This window comes from Fukomys damarensis, unplaced genomic scaffold, assembly GCF_012274545.1.
Source record: "Fukomys damarensis isolate Sample0158 unplaced genomic scaffold, DMR_v1.0_HiC HiC_scaffold_38, whole genome shotgun sequence".
Lineage (NCBI taxonomy): Eukaryota > Metazoa > Chordata > Mammalia > Rodentia > Bathyergidae > Fukomys > Fukomys damarensis.
The window spans coordinates 78,287,625-78,309,007 of record NW_022900950.1 but is presented as its reverse complement, the minus strand read 5'-3'; the positions used below and the strand labels follow the sequence as shown (position 1 = coordinate 78,309,007).

Sequence of the window (21,383 nt, the reverse complement as noted above, 5' to 3'; positions counted from 1 at the left end):
AAGTTTTCCAAAATTCAATTTATATATGTGTGTGTGTGTGTGTGTGTGTGTGTGTATATGTATGTATATATATATATATATATATATATATGGAAAATGACATAGTATTTACTGGGTTTGGTAGCATCTGCAGGCGCAGAACCTCCGTAGGGTGCTTTGGGAAGTAGACTTATGGATAATGGATCACTACCATGTTAAGTCAATAAAACATAGAGCAGGAAATTTCAGTATACCATCAGTATAATATGAACTTCTAAGTTGTATGTTTGGGAGCATAACCTTAAGGTAGCACTATGTGTGAAGTATCTAGGTTACAGATAGAGCATGGAAAGAGATTTGGGTAAGCACAATAAAACTGAATTCAGGAGAAGACAAGATTGGAAACCAGGCATTCTCACGCCAGATTGCACAGAAAACTTGCAAGTTTGACTTTCAGGAGGCAGTCTTCTTGGTGAAAATTCTTAAGGCAAAATTCCATTTTTTCATGTTTAAAATATTTGCAGACAGTAATTATAAGTAACATTCCTTCTTGTCCACTCCTACCTCAAATAATAATTTAACGTGTCACAGTATCTATTTCTGGTTCTCTTTTGTGGTCGCTGGCTCAGGGCCGTTCTTAAGCCCTTGCTGCGTTATGCTAAAAGCATTTAGCAGTAACACAGGGGAGAGCTGTGATATTTCTTGATAAGAGTTTGTATTTTGCTTAGAGAACAAGTCATCCAAATTAAATTGCTATTTTTCTCTTCTCCTCTTTTTCCTCCTCCCTTTAAAACTATGAGTTCTTCTTAACCTAAGCTGGGGGCCAGCTGCAGTTCACCTGATAGCTGGGCCAGAGCAAGCAGGTCCTATGGGAAAGGTGTTACCTGGCCAGCCTCCGCCAAACTTCTGTCCCCCAATTCTGCTCCAAGTTCTGTTCTTTGTTTGGATGAGATCTTTTGGACTATGTTATTAGGACTCTATAAAAGAACTGTTTTATTTAGAAAAATAGGTCAGCTTTGTTTACCCAGGGGCAAAAGTGACTTTAATTGTGTTGACTTTTGCCTTCAATCAAGAGCAAGGTACTTATTCTTTTTCCTCCCCATAGTGCTGGGGACAGAACCAGGGCCTCATGTGTGCTAGATAGGCATTCTGCCACTGAGGTTATGTCCTCACTCCTATCCCATTTTTATTTTGAGAAAAAGTCTCACAAAGTCCCCCAGGCTGGTCTCTTTCAGTCCTCCTGCCTCAGCTTCCCAAGTAGCAGAAATTACAGACCTGTGCTACCTGCTCAGCTGGATATAGACTTTGCAAGTGAAGAGAAAAAGGAAACTGAAAGTCCTAGCCTGTGGGGGATAGATAAGACACTCAAATAGGCAGAGTGTACGAAAATATGGTACCCAAACAGGGAGAGGAAAGCCAAAAGAAAGCTGAAGAGATCCCGAAAAGGATGCTTTTTCATATTTCGCCTGTTAGTTTTCTTCACTTGTAGCCTTGATTATCTATCTAAATCAGACCAGGTTGAAGTGAATGAGTTCCATTTATTGGAACATCAGGCCCGTTTCAGTGCACAGTGGGAATTAAGTACTAGCTGTCTCTTGTCACAGCCTATTTGTCTGGGATTCTTTAATTTAGCTGTGGTTGGGTGATAATTGGTCAGTGATTGCAAATCTCAAGACTTGCACACCATGTGTTAAAAGCCATTTGAAATGGTAAAGAAGCCGTGCCTGCTCATAACTCCCATCCAACGGTCATGCGGTGTCTAAATATAGTCCTGCCACCCTGCATCTCGATCCTTCTTTGGCTTGAATACTGTGTTACACACACTTGTCTTGGCTGTGTGTTGTACCAAGTCCTTGGTTTCCATGTCTTTGTCTTTGGCACATGTTTTTTCTGCTCCTGGAATGACTTTTCTTGTTTTGTCTACACTTTCTTCCTCAGCAGTTTACCTTCTTGCTTGGCCAAAAGCAAGGAGGTAGGTACTATAGGAAGGTTCCACCGGGACATCCTCCAGGAGTGTTTCCATCCACTTGACTGCTGTATGCTAAGTTCCTTTGGGTTAATTGTCACCTTTTTTGAGAAAGTGATTATCGGTAAGCTATGGATATTTTTGGGGTCTCTAGAACAACTTTTTGTGATGTCTCCCTGCACTGAATTTGTGTGGTTTTAGTCTCTGCCCCCCTCAACCCCTGTATCAGGTACTCTTAAAGCTCTAGGGTCACCTTGCTTTAGTTGGCTTCTTTTTGTTTTTAGTTCTTGAAGCCCTATCTTCTGGAATGTCCCAGTAGGTGCTTCATAAGTAGGTGGGGTATACAATGCATGCGTGAAGGAGTTGTTGGAAGGATCAAGGAAAGACTCAAAAGGGAAGGGCGGGCAGGGTCATTATCAGAGAAAGGCCCAGAATAGAGCAGAACATGCTGGGGGCCAGAGCAAGGTGTAAACAGAAGGGAAGAGAAAGCCCCACCCAGTACTGGCAGGGAGGCCATCAGTAGATGTGGAGTTGGTGTGATGTCCGTGGAAAAACCACATCCAGGGTCACCAGGTGGTTAGTGAGATAAAGACCTAGAGCACATATTTCCTAAGCAGTAACTATGCACATAGCCATTATATGGTTATTTGAATAAAAAGTAACTTTTTAGCCTTGAGCAAACTCAGGTTGTTTTATTGAAAGAATATGAAGGAAAACTCCGGCCTTTGGTACCTATGTGAGAGATGAAGAATGGTATTGTGATACATATTATTGTAAAAATTGCAGATATTCTTTGGTAGGACACCAAAATTGAAAAGTGGCAATCTCTTCAAGGCTAACTTGCAAATTGGGACGTGCAGCCAGTAGTTTCCACTTTTCTGATGAGCTCCTTGAATGGACAGTTTATTCACGCGTTATGCTGGACACCATCATGAACAAGCACCACAGCGGCCACTTGGAAAATATTTGTCCAGTGAAATGTGTAGATTTTCCAAATGGTGGCAAACTTTATGATGCAGTAGGAAAATGTGATGTGAATTCGAATCGCCACTCATCCAGTCAGAAGATGTGAGCCTTCTGAAGCCATCAGGCTCACCACAGCAGGTGTGGATGCTGTGGCTCTGGGCCAAGAAACCTTTCAGATTAATCTTTCTAAGCTACAAATCTATCTCTAAATATAAGAAAAATACACTTGGATTCTCTCTTAAATCAGAGTAAGTATTAGACATTAAAATAATAACAGGTGAAGTCAAAAGTTTAAAATTTAGAAAAACTAAAACAATTTCAAACTATTGCAAAACAAAACAGCTAAGTGAAGTTAACTCTTGTGATTACATGTGAGTGCAAGAAATAATCCAGGATTTCAGAGGACTCATACATTAGACAATAATCAGCTTACCTGAATTAGAGCAAGTGTGATAGGAAAAAGCAAAGCAAGCTCTGAGGATGAACTGCACTGACTTCCCAAAATGTACATTTACATCTAAACTTACTAAGTGAAGCCAGGCATGGTGGTGCATGCCTGTAATCCCAGCACTCAGGAGGCTGAGGCAGGAGGATCACTGTGAGTTCAAGACCAGCCTGGGCTACATAGTGAGTCCCAGGTCAGTCTCAACTACATAGTGAGACCTTGTCCCAAGAAAACCAAAACAAATAAACTTACTAAGTGAAAACATTTGCACAACTGCAAATTCCATGAGAACATTTGAGTGTTTGCTTGCCACAGCCCCTGGAAAACTTCCCTGTGCTCGAACAGAGCTAGTGCAAACAGTACAAGAGAGTTTTCTAGTGAAAATAATCTCGACCTGGCAGAGTATTGGAGGCCTTGGAGCATCTCTGCATTTTCTGATTACATCTGCTTTAGGTCTGCAGGGTGTTCAATGAAGTACCTTAGTCAGAAAGGTGCTGCAAGAATCTCACATCAGGCCCAGGTGGTCGTCCTGGCTCAGCACATGCAGATTCCTAGCCCTAATCCATCCACATCACCCCTCAGAGTCAAGTCGTTAGAGCAGAAGTGAGCCTTCATGTCCCTGTTTTATGGATGAGGAAACGGCAGTGTGTAGTAGACACGTGATATGCCCATGTGCCTCATTCCGGCTGTCACACCCCGCCAGCAGAGTCCACACCTCTAGTCACTATGCCCTGCAGGTTTCCTGCTCACATATGAATTTTTCTGATGGTCTGTAAGAGACCAAGTTGTGCATATAAACTATATTTGATGATTGCTTAGACTCTATAATATATGGCTTGTACTGTAATTAAGTTTCAAGGACCTGTGAGTTTCCAAATATAATGCATAAAACAAGAACAAAATTAATATGTTTGAAATAATTTTGATAAAATTTTAATCAGATTAAAATGAACAGTTGATCTTCCACCACCACCCCCATTTAGTGCTATTTATAAATGAAATATTTAGGAACCTTTTTGCTATTCCTCATTCACTCTTCTGTTGAATGTACTTGTAGACTATAAGCTAGAAGGATTTGATTTTTGTTTTGTTTTCCTTTAAACTTTAAATTATCTTGATGAGAACATAGTAAAAAATATTATTTTTCTTTCTTCATTACTTTTCATCTCATAACCCCTAGATTCTGTTGAAGTTTTTTGTTTTGTTGCTGTCAATTTGATCCTTAAATTTCAGAAGTTTGATTATGACTTTTCTTGGTATTTATCATGTATTTATCCTGTATTTATCATGTGTTGGGTTTGATCAGCCTTTTCAGTTCATGAATTAATGCCATCATCAAATATGTGCATAAAATTCCTAGCATTATTTGTTCGAATGGTTTTTCTGGTCCTATTTCTTCCATTTTTTATATGATGACATATAGACCACTTCTTTGTCTGCTTCTATTAACTGTTTCTTCTTTTGATTGTATTTGTTTTTCTTTTTCATTGTGAGCCATAAATCACACTCTATGTGTTATATACACAGAATACCACACACGCACACGCAAACATACACAAGGGTGCAGTGGTGAAGGAATGAGTCTAAGATGTAGAGACTGCTTTTCCTGATTGCAATTTTATTCAGATTCAGTTGACCCCTGGCTTCATATTCTTTCAGGGTGGAAGCAGAATTCACCCCAGCCCATCATGTGCCACATCTGATTCTTCTCTTCACTCTGCAGCCCACATCTGGCTTTTCGGGTCTCTGAGTTCTTTGTCCTCAGTGCTCTGTGCACAGAGTTTGCCTGCCCTGCTGTCCATCGGCAGCCCCTTATGCTTGCTGAGGCTTTGGGCCTCTCAGAAATTTTCCACCCAGCTCATTGCCCTGCCACAGCTTTCGGCAGGCTGTTGCCTGGTGCTCAGGGAAAGCTTAGCAGATCAGAGAGAGGACCTCTCACAGCACTCTTGCCTCACTTCCCATATGTAGCCCTCTCCAGCCCTTGAAGGCCAGCAGGAAGAGTTGGCATGCTGTTGGGCCAGCACAGGAAACAGCTACATGTTTGATAAAAGTTTAGCTAGTTCATCCGGCTATTGTCCTTGGGAGATTCTGTCATCTTCGATCACTCTGTCAGGATAAAAGTAGCAATTGGTCTCATCTCCCTTAGAGCTTGTCATGTTTTAGAGCATAGCTCACATTTCTTTGAGTTCTCAACTTTCTGAGTTTTTCTTTTGTGTTTTTTGTTTTGTTTTGGTTTTTGGTTTTTTGAGACAGGGTCTCTCCATGTAGTTGAGACTGACCTGGAACTCACTATGTAGCCCAGGCTGGTCTCGAACTCACAGTGATCCTCCTGCCTCAGCCTCCCGAGTGCTGGGATTACAGGTGTGTGCCACCATGCCCAGCTGAGTTTTTCTTTTTTAATAACATAACTAGGTAAAACTTGTACACAAGAAACCATCATATATGGTGGGATTTAGCCAGATGCATACATCTGTGAAGCCACCATCAGGTTGACAGATGTTTCCATCACTTCTGGGAGTTTTCTTGTGTCCCTCTGCAGCCATCCCCCTCTTCCGCTTTCTCCAGGAGTCACTTACGGGCCTTACCGATTTGCTCACAGTTCCTCCATTGCATATAAAAGTAATTTCCTAATATTTTCTCCCTGTGTGGGTCTCACTCACCCAGCATAATGACTTTGGGATGTATTCACCTTGTTGCCTGTATCTACTGAGTAATATTCTGATGGCCATGCGGTAGTTATTCATTCACATTATGATAGACATTTAAATTATTTTCCATTTTTAGCTACTACAAATAAAACTGCTATGAGCATTTACAGACAAATCTATATTTCAGTGTATGTTGTGTTTCTCTCCAGAAAACATGTAAAAAAGGCATAGCTGAGTGGAAATAGTACTTTAAGACATTGCCACATTGTTTTCAAAACTGTAATTACTCCTTTCCTGCCAGCAGTATATGATTATTATATAAGTATATTTTACATTATATACATATAATTATTTCACATTACCAAAAACTCTTGACAGTCTCAAACTTCTGAATTTTAGAATTCAAATAGGTTTCTTCCCAATGACTAATAATACTGTATTTATGAAAAGATATTTACTGGCTGTTCATAGCTCTTCTTTTAGTGAATATCTGTTCAGATCTCCTGTTCACCTTTAAATTGAATTATGTGTTTCCTTATTGAGCTGTAAAACCCTGTATAATGTGGATCAATTCTTCCTAGTGTATGTGTCACCAGCGTTATCTCTGAGTGTATGACTTGTCATTTTGCTAAGGATGTCTTTCAAATAACAAAAGTTCATTTATGTGTCATACTTTGTTGGTTGTTTTTGTTTATTTTTGTTTAAGCATCTTTGATATACTCATGTTCATAAGGTATTTCCATGTTTTCTTTCAGAGGTTTTATAGTTTTACCATTTGCATTTAAGTTTATGACCCCTTAAAATTAAGTTTTGTGTATGATATGCAGTATGTAAAAGTTGTTTTTTTTTTCTCATCTGGATATCCAGTTATTCCAACGTTATTCATTGTGAAACTTTTATCCATTACATTGCCTAGAAACTTACGTTGAAAAATTAATGGAAACATTTTTGTAACTGCTTTGGGACTCTCATTCCGTTGATCTCTTTGTCATTCCTTTCTACCCCACCCACCTCCTGGAGACTGTCTTACTGTGTCATCCAGGTTAGTTTTAGATCCCTAGAATCAATCTACTTGCCTCAGTCTCCCAACTTGCTGGGACTACATATGTGTGCCACTGTACCCAGATCCAAACTTTCTTGGTTACTCCACCTTTTCTGTAAGTTTGAAATATCTAAGTTCCTCTCTGTTGTTTATTCTGTTGATGTGGCTATTTTATGTCCATTTAATTTTATCATGATTTTCTCAACTTCAGAGCTGAGTAGGATTACTTTGAATGTATTACTGGCTTAGGGAAAATTGATGCCTTAGTGATTTTTAGCATGACATATCTCTCCATTTATTGAGGCTTGTCTAATTTATCTCACCAGTATTTGTAACATTCCGTGTAATAGTCTTGCAGACCTTCCTTGAGAGGTATTCCTGGGTGCCTTACACATGTTGGCATTATCATAGGTGAGCTTTTGAAATCATCATTTCCCAATGGTTGCTGTTAGTATAGTACATCAGTTACAATGAACTTTCTGTATATCCTGAAATCTCATGCTGAATTTTCTTATCCTTTGTAGTGGTTGTGGATCCTTGGAATTCCTGTATTCCTAATAATACATTTGTATCACAAACAAGCAATCCGTTTGCCTGGCATTCCTTTCTCTTAGCTTGTTGCAGTCCTCCCTTCAGTCCAGTGCTGGGGGAAGTGGAGAGAGTGGACATTTGTACTTGGTTCTTCCTTGGCTCCTGACAGCAGTGGGGAAATGCTCAGCATTTCACTGTGAAGTGTGACATTAGCTGTAGTGTTTCATAAGGATTTCAATTGATATTTTAAAACTGTGGCTGTGCAGTGTGTCTGGTTTGTTCTCGCTTTTGAGGTTGATGTGCCAGTGTCTTAGGGTTTTGCTATAACTGAAGTGTCAGGTCCATTGTTGGAGCTAATTTTGGACACTGTTGTTTTCCTATTTACAGGAAACTCTTAGTGGAAATGAAAAGCATTTCCTATACTCAGAATGTTTTCTCAAACTTGTTCCATAATCCAATGGCTTTCATGTAGTCTATATTTGATTATCATATCATTATACTCAACATAACTCATTTCTTTTTATGGCCAGTGCACTATTGTTAGTAAAATTTCTCTCTTACTAGTCATTAACTTCTTTCTAATCTAAACATCAAATGGTATCCTCTAAGCCTTCTGTACGCTCTTGCAACATTCCCCTCCTTGCGGACACGTCTCCTCTTCTCGAGCATTCCTGCAGTACTTTTCTTATTGCTACTTCTGGGTCATGAGAATAACATCCCCTTTCAGCCTTTAAACACGAGTGATCCCAGAGTACCACCTAGAACGGGCTTCTTCCTCCACATGTAGCACTTGCATCTCAACGAGTCCGAATCACAGCCCTGGTTACTGGCATCCTCTGGTGAAGGCCAACACGGTAGTCACATCTCTCTCTTTCATGTGCTGCTGAGTGAGAGACTCCAGGACACAAATGTCTGTCTGCAAGATGCTATGCTGACAGCTAAGAGCCAGTCCACAGGCACCAGGACGGCTTCAGTACGCTGTGGATTACTGTGCTGCTTTCTTTTCTGCGCTGTTAAGGCCGCCATTGTTGTTCCAGGCAGAACCACAGGGTCACTTGTTTCTCGTTTCTCTGCACCAGTGAGCTGACACTTCATGCCGCCTCTAATTTTGTGATATCTCTAGCAGCAAACTTTCCTGCCCCTTTCCCACAACTTCCATCATTCTCTGCAGGGCTTAGCTGAGCTCCCTCTGTGGTGAGCTCTGTGGCCAAAGTCTTTATATCCCAACCACAGCCATTTTCAAAACCGAGCTCACATTCTGCACATTCCAAGAAAGTCTTCCCACTCATCCTTGTGTAGCCACTGCCTAATGAAGATATTTCTTATTAACACTAATAGCTCTCTCTTCCTACCTATTCTCCTCTTTATTGCAGCCATTTAAGGAAATTCAGTGAGCCATTGTGTTTTGTATTAGATGTTGAATGTAATTAAAGAAAAAGAAAAAAAATGTTCTTTTCAGAAGCTGAGTGAGTTTTGATTGGATAACAAATAAACTCATTAACAACACACTATAAAACTTGTTTCCAGCAAACACTATTTTATAGACTGACAGCTTCCTTTGACATGTGGTTTACAGTGTTTCTTGCCTGCATTCCTCCTATATGTTATTCAGTTAATTACATAACAGCAGTATATCTTGTTGACATTAGTTGCATTTGTTGAATGCTCAGTGATGCATTTGTGCCAAGTGCATAATAAAGCAATCAAATGGCGAAGCACACACGACTTTTCATGTTGGTGATTTCTCAGCAAAGTTGTAAAAGAATGGTAAGGAATTTCACAAGCTTTGTTGTCTTTTCAGCAAGCTAAACTTTTAGGTGGAGTAAGATCACGTTCCAAAGTAAACACTCCCACACACACACACACACACACACACACACACACAGGGTTAATGCTAAGAACACAGTTAAGAATACGGAGAAACACTTTTAAATTTTTCCTTCTCATGTTTTGTACCATGGACATTTGCGTGTTTGTGTCTTCACATAAAAAGGCCAAAGGGAAAAGGAATTTGGTCCCAATGTAGGCTGTCTGACTGTTTTCACATTCCTTCCAGATGAGCTGGAGTCTATTGTTCTGACTTTTAATTTCAGCAGAATCGAACTTACTGGTGCTCAGTCCCAGGTTGGATCAACTGTGATCTGCATTGTTTGCTTAGATTAAGTCTGGAAATACACCCAACTTTTGAGGGAGAGACAAAGACAGCATGAAGAGAACGGCTATTTAGAAAATGTGTTTTGAGAACTGGAGCTAGATAAGTTTTCAGAACGTGCAAAATGATGGGAATCACATGGAAAAGAATCTGGAGCAATACTTAAGAAATTAGTCAGCGGAAGCAGTTTTATGGGGGAATGCTAATACTAGTGGGATGTATAGATGAAATGCAAGCCTCCATTTGGACCGAGGTGAAATATTTATGATAACTTTCAGAACCTGTTTCATGTAGAATTTAAGAGAACTACGTGGCAGATGGCGGTGTAGCTCATTGCATGACACTTGCCTAGCATGTGTGCAGCCCTGGTTCAACCTCAGCAATGCAGAGAAAAGGAATACAATAAAATGACTAAGTGTTAATGAAAGCAGTCCCTGGAGTGTTTAGAGGTCCACAAAAGCTAAGAAGGGGACCAGGGAATACTGGGGCAACTCTGACCAAGCCATCTGCGTTCCTTTCTCAGCTCCATACCTCCTCAGCCACATTTTAGTTTGCAAGCCACTAAAATCTGGACTTCTGCCATCCGCAAGTGGAAAGTGCAATAAATAATCTCTCATATCTATCCCAGTTACTGTTACATAACTGCCTATGTTTTTACATTGTTTTTAATGTAAGACATACTGAAATAAGAGAGAAAACTGGGATGTGCTCTGAGCAGTCATTTTAATTTTCTGCATTTTGAATCAAGTGGCGGGCAGAAGGCATTGAAAATCAAGGCTGTGAAGTTGGATGGGGTGGTGTGTGGCTGTCATCCTAGCACTTTGGAAGGCTGAGGCAGGGGGATTGCAAGTTTGAGTTCTGCCTGGGCAATCTGGTGGAGGCACCAGCAGCCTCCAGACAAGCATCTGCCCTGAATCACTGGGCACTGACCCAACTCCTGCACGACCTGCTCTTCACTGCTCAGCTGGTTCTGCTGTCCTTGGCTTTCTCACTCGAGTGTCCCGCTGTGGACAGGCCTGCACTTCGTGATTGAGTTTTCTTAGTTAAGTTTAGTAAAGTTCCATCTAATAGTGCATAGAAGTTGGGTTTTCATGGCTCTCCTAGTTTGTACTCTTTTTCTCTCAAGGAGTTTGGGAACAATTCTAAGAGTCAGATTGGAAAAACCAGGAGCATCACTATTGCCTTTTATTCTAGAATCTTTTTGTGAAGTAGGACAAGTGACTGATGGCTCAAAATGTTTAAATGAAAGGCTCCCCAGGAGTGGCGCTTGACCTTGGAGTCCACCTCACCTGTGTCAGGAACCCTGCATCTCCTATTGTGATTGGATTCTGAGTGATTTTACAAATACAAATGCAAATGGCACTTCGCATCTCCTTTCTCCATGTTAACTAGACCTCTCCACAGTATAAGTAAGTGTGGAGAAAGTGAGTAGGTAAACGTGTTAGCCCTGAGTCAGTACTGAGAACAGTTAACTTATAAAAGCAATGATTACAGACAAGGTACTTTGCATAACAAACACTAGTCATTTTTCAAATCCAACTTTCTAGGAAAAGAAAATCAAACAAAACAGAAATTCTATTTAAGCTTGGTCATCAGGATGTTTTTATTTCTCCATTGGAAGTAATGCAGATTTGTAGAAAATAGTGTTTACACCCATGGCATAAGACTTTTTAAAAATTTATATGGCAGTTTGGCTGCTATGGATGAGTAGAACAGGGTCTATGAGCCCTATCCTAATGTCTTATTAAATGAACTCGACATGCAGGTTATTAATTAAGAGCATTATGTAGGATAAAATGAAACTGAAATCTTCTTGGTCTGGGCTGTAAACTCTATTATGTTGTCGTTCAATAACAGGAACCCTAACTATTGACAATATGACTTTTTTATAGTCATTAATATTCTTCAAATTGAAATTCTTCTTTATTGGCAAAGTACTAAGCACTTGATATATGTAAGCATTCCCTTACATAGACTTTAATAAGTAATAGAAATGTTCCGTAGGTATAGACCTTTGTGAGTAGATGAGGTAAATTTAGTTATCTCTTACTCTATTTCCTAGCTTCTGTCAGCAAGACTGTCCTGTAGAGTGTGGTGATCACTGGCACCTGGCTGTATGTTTCCAGAGTCTTTATTGTGTGGGCTGCTCTAAAGCTACCAACCGGATGCAGACAATTTTATCCTTGTCGTAAGAAGCTGCCCAGTAAAGCAGAAGAGGCATCATATCTTTTGTGAAGTGTTGTCATCCGCTGCTTGGTCTGCAGAGTTCGGTTCAGGAGCTCAGACTGGGAGGGTAAGGCGCGGAATCACCAGGCAGACTCTAGGGAAGTTTCTGGAACACTTCCACTTTATTTAGGAAATGCACAGGCTTATATAGCTTGCGTGTGGACAACCATGGGGGAGGAGCATGGGAGGAGCATTTACTTACATGGCACTTTCTTATAGGTTGTGCAGATCCATACATTAGTGGAGAGCATTGGGCGATATCTTATTGGCTAGACATATGGTGGGGTGATTTTTCTTGGGTGAGGCGAAGGAGTCACGGTCTAGGGGTGGAGGTACAGCCTGTTAGACCCAGTCTCTATGCACTTAGGTGAGTTAGCGCAACCTCAGAGAGGTCTTTGAGTTTGCTCAGAAGATAGGAGTGCGGCGCACCTGGCCCAGCCAGGCTTGAACTTCTCCCACAGTGAAGCAACACATGACTTAAAACTTGAATGTGACTGGTTTTTAATTTTCTTTTAGAAGTATGGGCTTATGGGTGCCAGTCAAAGCCAAGCACTTTATATATATTTTTTACTAATCCTTAATTAAACCTCGTTTCATCACTACTTTACCATCTTATAGGTGAGAAAACAGGCTCAGTGAATTTATGAAGCCTGTTCAGTGCCACATTTGCAACTAAGTAGTACTTGTGAGAGACAGAATTTATTCATTGCATGCTGGGGCCTGTGCTTTTCTAAGATATATATGCATATATGACTTTGTTTAATTTTGCAAATCTTGAGCTTATTGCTATTGGTATTCTTATTTTTCAACTGGGGAAAGTTGAGACAGTTGGTTAAGACCTTGAGTAAGGTCGCAGAGCTAGTACATGCAGAGTGCCATCTGTTCCTACAGCCTAAGCTCCTCGCAGGACCTAACCTTCCTGTGAACTGATACTTCCAAACCGGGGAGTCTCTAATCACACACACACACACACACACACACACACACACACACACACACACACACTTCTAAGACAATTACAAAATCACCTTTGCAGAAGGGGAAAAATAAGTGTACATGTGCAAGTGTGTGTGTATTGTATGTTCTGATTTATGGACATGATATTAGGGATAAACACAGTATACTCTGAAGCCTTCCTACCTATACAAAATTTAAAAGGAGAGGAAATGAAGAAACTGTGATGCTGTGTAATCACCCATCTTATGTCACTTAAATGAAATGTATTCATCACACTGGAAAACCAGGAATTCATTTTCACATTAAATGTTTTATCAGAATGTCTTACCTAACTCACAGTCAAATCTGTGGACTCTTAGAAGATGCAACCACAGTAGTTAGGTAAGTCAGCTTTTGCCATACTTGCATATTGGCATCAGATATGGTAGAGAGGCATTTCTGATGGTATAAGTAGTACCTTAGCTCACAGACTTAACTCTTCCCATGATTCTGGTCACAAACCGAGCTGAACAAGGACTGAATCAAATTTCCTCATAAGGTCAACATTGAACCTAATCACCAAATTTGATTCAGTTCTCAGTTTGTGACTGAAGATAGATTAAAATCCAGGTTATATTCTAATGAACACTGGACTACAATTTTTGTAGACCTGGACTTAAAGGAAAAGAGGTGAAGTTAGCTTTATGGGAAGATATTTTTAAGAAAGTGTTGATCATTCTGAATATGAAGACCTGGGTAAAATAAAGGAAAACTGCAATAAATAATAGTAGATAGGACATGTGGTCAAATTGAGTTTAGGGGAGACCCAGGGATGAAGGCTGTCCTGTAGTCTCCTGTTTATACTGACATCAATCTCCTACTGACAGGTTCATTTGAGCCAATTCCCATTATAGAAATTCATCTATTTTTATTTGAAAGTAAGTGAAAACAAATTGGATTTTATGGGGTAAAAGGAGTCATATTTCTTCTTTAACTCCCAATGAGTACTTTCAAGAAATATCTTTTTAAAATGGCTATCAGGAAGGAATTTTTTTAGAAATATAACTGTGAAAAAAATCATATAAGTTGTTTTGTATTTCAAGAATGGACTATTGAGAGCATTCTATTTCCTCCTGGCCTGCGGGACCTACCATATTTGGCAGTGATGTTTAATTTGAAGAGGTACTAATTGTATTTATTCACATTTCAGTGATTAATGCACTAGAGTATTTCTTTAATGTAAATGGAATTTGTATGCCCAGAGGTTTTGCTTTATACTTAGTTATAGAAGATTATGTGAACATTTTAATATTAAAATGGAGAAACCCAAAATGCTAAGTCATAGATTTACCTCCTTACCATAGATTGTACTAAATTTAAAGAGGTCACAGAACATCTCCTATATCCAGTGAAAATGTCCGTATCATTTAAATGAAGAATTAATGTTTATTAAACATAACTTGTGTCCAGAACTGTAGCTTTAGCAAGGCAGGTGCCATGAGGTGAGGAGGAAACCTGGTACATTAGATTACTGCATGTGACGTCGCTGTTGCCTTTAGACTTACAGGTTTGGGCTCTTCAGTTATAGAATGTAAGGTGAGGACCTCCTCCTCTTCTTCACATACGCACAGACAGCTCCTGTGTGCACAGAGTGAGTCTGCTGGTAAGGTCAATGCTCTGTCCAGTAATGCAAATTGGACTCAGCTTTCCCCTTGTCTTTGCTTTTGAAGGAGAAGCACAAGTTACTTTTAAAAATAATACTTTAAGAGGAGAGTTAAGTGTCCCAGCTCCTGCAAGGCCTTATGAAATATCAGGAACCCCAAATCCTGGCATGGTTGTGACCAAATAACCAAAATCATAAGAAATTCACTATTCACCATCTTGATTGCCTCACAGTCCTCAAAAGTTTTCTGGGATTGCTGTTGTCTTACTCACTTCCCTCGTCACAAACAAAACACCTGCCACCCGACTTAAAGTTGGAGAGGCTTACTTTGATTCCGTTTTAGAAGTTTCAGCCCATGTTGGGCAAACATGGACACAGGCACAGCCTGGCGGAAGGAAGTGTCCGGATGGAGCCAGCGGCTCACCGCATGGTGATCCGGAAGTGGAAAGCCGAGGAAGGAGCAGGAGGGCAAGTGCCCCTCTCGCAGGGACCCTCACTTCGGGCCAGGCCCCGCCTTCCCACAGCACCCTCGGCTGAGCTCACCGAGGGGCCGTTCATCTGTGAGTGCAGATCCCAGGGTCCGATCCCTTGCCACAGGCCCCACCGGAGCTCGTGAGGCCTCCAGGGGACATTCTCAACCTAACACATATGTGTGAATTGAGAGGAGCCACAGGAATGGGTCCTCCGTCTCCTTAACCCCCGTATCCTGTTGGTAGCCAAGGGCTGTAGATTCTTTGTTCAGAACCCTTCTGCCGTTGGTCTCCTGTTTCACCCTCTCACCCACCATTTCAGCCCAAGCCAGACTCTGCCATTTGTCCAACTCTTGTTTTCATTGTACATTTCAAATAATCTTAAAAAGGTAAGCTGAGTAATTCATAATTTGGCTTTCAGTCATCCAGTTGATTGTTCCTACAATAGAGTTTTGACTTGCTCATCACAGTTTCAGAGCCTTGGGAAATCTTTTTCTCGGCATATTTTATCTCCCCACCTCATGCCTTGTTCTCTCAAACACCATACTCTAGCTTCCTTGGAATTCTTTCTGTTTCTCAATCAGAAAATGACTAGATCCATTTTGATTGCCAAGCATGTTCTCCTTTCTGGAACTTTCTTCATGGCTCTGCTCAGGTGTCTCTTGTGGGACTTGATTTGAAACCCTGATTTTCGCTACTCGGGCTCTCTGTGACTGTGAGGCTGTGTGGCTTATGTCTCGAGCTCCCTGATGGGATGTAAGCCCCAGGGGAGGAGGGTATGTCCGTTCACTCTGCCTTTGAATCTGGAGGGATGCTTAGGATGTGGCAGAACATCCCTTTACATATTTGATGAGTAGAACCGATGAAGTAGAAAGTACTCCAGTGTGATGTCAAAGTATGTATGGCAGTCAAGATTCTGAAAAAGCAAATGCAAATCCTGGGTGGATTCTCCTACTTTAAAAGTCAGAAGATTCTCAAACTTTGACTTTTAAGCTTTGAATTTAATAAGCAATTTGCAACAAGATTGGAAGCTAAAGCTGAACAGTTGTACATATAAGAATAAATATGATTTAAACAATGAAAAACAGCCCGAAATATTAAGAAATGAAAAAATATGACAATACAAAGATAATTGGTAGCACTAAGAAAGATAGACGCTACAAAGGGGTCTGAGGTTTGTCTGCCTTTTTTTAAAACTTAGAACTGTGTAGAAACTTGGACAGGCTCCTAAGTTTGTCTACTTTGTCCTTTCTTGATGTGTCACAGAGTAAGTTCTATAAATAATTCTTATTGCAAAGTGAAAAGAAATACCTTTTAAAGGCTGATTGAGAGGGCTTTAGTTAAAACATTTTTCAGTTTTTGAGGGAAGAAAACTCTGTTTTCAGCCTACATGAAAACTTACCTGTTTCCCTTATGTTTTTTGTAGTTGGTGTTGGAATATGCAAATATTGTCCTCACCAAGACAATTTGATGTTTGGTTCTCTCTTCCTCTGAGCTACTCTTACAAATCTAAACTTTGTGATTCGATCTTAAACCACTTAGATCCCTTCAGCCATGGATACTGCTGTGTCTGGGATCTAGGGCTGCTCCTAGACATTGGATATAGCTATTTGCTCTTACGGTGGAGACTTATTTGTTAGATTGGCCCTCTCCAACTGCATTCTAATTTTGAAATCTCATCTTTAATACCTGATGTTGCAAAAGAGGCCTTCTGTGCCAGCCAGTGCCTGGGAAGCGTTCGCCTCAGGTCTCTATGACTTTGTTACACATTGTAAACAAAGTACTCATGCTTAATTAAATCCTGAACTTTAAATGATGGAGAGTTCCCTTACCTGAACAATAACCACATCCTAGTTATTAATCTAGAACAATAGCTGCGTCATTCTTCTTACCACAGCAAAGTTAATTACTGACCAGAAGAAAGAGCACATTCCGTGTACCAGGAGGCTGTTAACTTCTCGGGTAGCAAAGTACCTCTCCACCTTTATGAGAACGTATTGTCCACATTGCCTGCCAAGGCTTTGTCACCAAAGTTATTACTTTGTTTATTTTCCCCTTATGTTACTACCATTTCTACAGTCAGCTGTGTGCTGTGCTCACCGGCTGTCCAAACCGTCCCTGGAGAAAGTGCTGACGTTACCTTTAAACATCATCACTAGTTTCATTAAAGAATGTACTCTGTGTCCCTGGAAGGCAGCCCCAGGACACACCCAGGTTCCCAAAGTGGTGGGCCTGGGTGCATCTGTTTCCCAGTGCAGCCTCATCTGTTGAACAGGCCAAGAATGCTCATTTGTGTGTTTATACATGTGTAACTTAATATGACTAAAGATCTGGTATTGAAGTAACTAGAACTTGCTTCCTTCTTCTGGCTTTTTTTATTTTTTTTTTTTTTTTGGTACCCTGGATCGAACTCTGGTCCTTGCACTTGCAAAGTAGGCGGTAGAACCACTAAGCTAAATCCCTGGATCCATTGCTGTTTTAAAGTTAATAAAAAACAGTGTTAGCTTATTTTCCAGAAGTTATAGTACTGTGAAATACAGGAAAAGAGAGCATTTTAGTGTCAGCTGTATCTGTTAAAGACAGATTGAATAAGAGGATAAAAATTAAAGAGTTTGGGTGCCAGGAGAGAAATGGAAGGAGAGATTAAATTTAATGAAAGAATTTATCATAAACTATTTTATACTAGACCTGTAAATCTAGTACCAAAATTCTAATCTGTACAGGAATAATTTATTTTAGGACTCAGTTCTACAGCTAACTCTATGGAGTTGACCTATAGTGGTCTATTTTAATTGCTTTCCTTTTCTTTTTTCTGTTGAGTACCCACTTCTTCTGGTGAATTGCAGGCTTTGGTATTCGCAGTACTAAAGATTGAACCTAGGGGCACTCTACGACTGAACTGTACCCACACCTCCCCCCTTGTGTTATTAGTTCTTGGCTTTGGACAGTCTTGCTAAGTCACTAAGTTGTGCAGGTGGTGCTTGAACTTGCATCATTCTACCTTAGCCTCCCAGAGTGCTGGGAATACAGGGGAAATCTACCGCGCCTTGCTTGTGGTTATATTTGAGATAGCTGAAATTGTGGCAGGTAGTTAATACAGGTCTTCCTCCTCAACATTAATCTAAAATAATTATATTGTTATTCCTATAGCTAAATACTAAAATATCTGTTCTGCTATCTTTTATTACTTTCAAGTTGTACTAAAACTGGGTCATGGCTGGGTTGCAGTTCAGTGGCAGAGAGCTTGCTCAGCCGCAAGTGACAACAACAACAACACAACAACAGCTGGGTCCACACAGCTGCTCTGTTTGGAGAGAGGAAGATAAGGCGAGAAGATGAGAAAGCAATTCTGGCCTTTTCATTCAAATTACATTTAGAGTGAAACGCTTTGGCTGACTAACTCGTTGAGTTTTTCACAACAAAGCTTTATCGGGACGCTTCTGTGCCCTTTTGTTTGCGTGGCCTGCAGCTGTCTTTGTGCTGCTGTCGTGGAACAGTAGCTGAGATCACAACCACGAAGCCTGCACACCTGAGCGCATCTCTGCCCCGTGGAGAACAGTTTTACTGATCGTAGATAGGAACCAGAAATCAGAACAGAAATCAGTGTGCAATAATAGAAAGCACTGGTCAGTGTCATGTGGGGATATAGAACATCCTGAGACGCGACTTCAGTGTGACTGAACCTGAGAAGAAACGTGAGTAAAACTCTGGTTGCAGGCCTTTCAGCCTCCATGGGATCGGAACCCTATCACTGTGGTACTCTTTGGGGCCACCTCGGCCAAGTATGGACACAGAGAGCTCCCCTTCTCTCCTGGCAGAATAGAATACTGCCTGTGAGTATGTAGGCTCTTCCTTGAAGATTCATAAATTAAATGTGATCATAGCTTTGAGGTATAACTGTAGTTAATAAACCACACTGGCGTTCTCTGGCAAATTTCAAAATTTCTCCTTTGCTAAAGTTTCATGATACCCAGGGTGCGTCCTGTCCAGGGGTGAGTCTTGCTTCCTTGTTTGCCTCCATTCAGAAATGACTTGTTCATTTTCCTGAACCGATTTCTTACCCATGATGATTTATAGGCTTTTGATTATATGTCCTGAGAAAATAGTAAAAATATTGAGGAACAAAAAAATATTGAATACCAGCTCCAAAGGTTGAAATATAAAGCTATATCTTGAATGATTCATCAACCACCAGCCAAGGGCAGGAGAATTTGTTCTTGATTGATTTCTGGTCTGAACTTGCAGACCATATTTTGAGATAAACTAACCTTAGCCAGATTGATCTAACTTGAAATGAATCTGGGGTAATAAACTCATTTTGGTTCAGGAGTCAGGTGAACAGCCTACATTTCATTTCTGGTACTGTCATTTTCTATCATTTGCAACAAGGTAAAATGATCTGAATATTTGAGCCTCTCGACCCTTGGCTATAATAATACCTGTATCACATGGCTTCTATGAGATTAGCTGTACTAGGCTTTCCAGGACTCAATTAGGCATAGAGTAGGGATTTACTGCTTGTGGATCTTTATACTCTTTGCTTTTTTTATTTTCTAAGAGTAGGAAATAGTTGGCAGAACCACCGAATTAGGTTTTTTAGGATTGTTCATGAGCTAAATTCAAACTAGTCAGTGCCAGTGACAGACAACTAGCAATAAATATGTTGCAGTTGTGGGAGTGACTTATAATCTCAACACCAGCAAACACTAAAGAGAAAATATACCAGAATGACAGTGCAGATGATTTCACTCCATGCTCTGACCAGCAGGACTTTCTTGGTTTATCATTCACGTTTGGATCCAGGGATCTCTTCAAACTCCACAAGATGTTCTTGACCATCAGGAGTTTTGGAAAAAAATATTAATTTTTATGATACTATTTTAAAATTATTTTACTATTTATAGTGATAAATACTTTATTTTGCAGTAATCATTTTCATTGAATGTTTTTATGTAAGTCGGTTTCAGATCTGAAAAGATATATTGTGTGTGTGTGTGTGTTTTTCTTTTCGTAGTTTTGAGGGACATGGTTTGTGGTACTCTGATGCCTTTGGGAAGAACAGCATCATGGACCTGTAGTCGCAAAGGTTTAATAGGACACACTTTTACACCTGGCTTCTGTCTTGATGGACTCAAACTGGACCAGATGGGTTACAAAAATAGAAACTAGTAGTTCATGCTAAGGATATTTTATATTTATTTATTTTTGGTACCGGGGATCGAACTCAGGTCCTTGCACTTTCGAGGCAGATGGTGGAACCACTGAGCCAAATCCCCAGCCCTGCTAAGGATATTTTAGAGAAAATGTTTTATTTGAAACATGTGAAAATACTGAAATCCAGTAATTTACTACTGCTCTACGCTGAAATCTGCATGTATTAAAGATCTTCCCCAGATGTTCTGCTCATTTTATAATTTGCAATTCATCAGAATTTGTTCTCACGCAAAAATGAGAAATGCTGGTGTGGCCTTTGCTTTCCTGTGCCTGACTTTTGTTTTCTCTGTGGAGAGAGTCACTTCTCGTCTTCCCCTCTCTGCCCTGTTGCTGTCCTAGCCAGCCTGCTCGCCGGAGTCTGAATCAGCTGTGGCTGCCACCCGCGGGTCCCACACCAGGCCCGGTCTCCCCCTGAATTCTGAGCAGCGAGCGAGGTAGCCTGCGCCATGTTCTGCACGAAGCTCAAGGACCTCAAGATCACGGGGGAGTGTCCTTTCTCCCTCCTGGCCCCAGGGCAGGTGCCACAGGAGCCTGCAGAGGAGGCGGCAGGGAGCGACAAAGCCGCTGTGCCTGTCTGCCAGTATGTTCCTGAGAAGAAGGTGCAGGAAAGCCTTCCTCACAGGAAGACCAGCCGCAGCCGGGTCTATCTTCACACTTTGGCAGAGAGTATTTGCAAGCTGATTTTCCCGGAGGTCAGTGCTTCCCTTTAGAGATCTTAGTGGTATTTTCGAATTGTTTAAGCTTAGATAAACTGGCTTTCTCACTTTTCATAGTATAATAAACATAGAATATTTTCTTGAAATATATGAAAACACTCTCTTAAAATAGTGTTTTAAACTGTGTTTAATCTTTGAATGCGTAATACCTTGAAGTCTTGTCCTAAGGATCCTTCAGTCTGATGTAAGTGTGACCAGCTGCTTAATCCCCTTTGGCCCCTGCTTCCTCGTCTGTACAGATCGTGGGAACCACACTCCCCATCCCCTAGCCTGTTACCGTCAACTAAAGTCACGGACGGCTCTTGCAGGCTCGTCAGTCCTCAAGAGTAGGTACCTACTAATTTCAAATTAAATTCATTGAAGATAATGTATTTTCTTTCTTTTTTTTTCTTTTTCTTTTTCTGTTTTTTTTTTTTTTTTTTTTTTTTT

At 40.6% G+C, this 21,383-nt stretch overlaps 1 protein-coding gene across 1 annotated transcript in view; it reads left to right on the top strand.

Moving 5' to 3' along the window:
• Gucy1a1 (guanylate cyclase 1 soluble subunit alpha 1) overlaps positions 1 to 21,383 on the top strand; it is a 56,233-nt gene that overhangs the window by 7,465 nt on the left and 27,385 nt on the right. The window contains exon 2 of the mRNA XM_033759899.1: positions 20,578 to 20,930. Within this exon, the coding sequence (XP_033615790.1) occupies positions 20,685 to 20,930 (246 nt within the window). The 5' untranslated portion in view covers positions 20,578 to 20,684. The remainder of the gene's footprint in view (positions 1 to 20,577; positions 20,931 to 21,383) is intronic.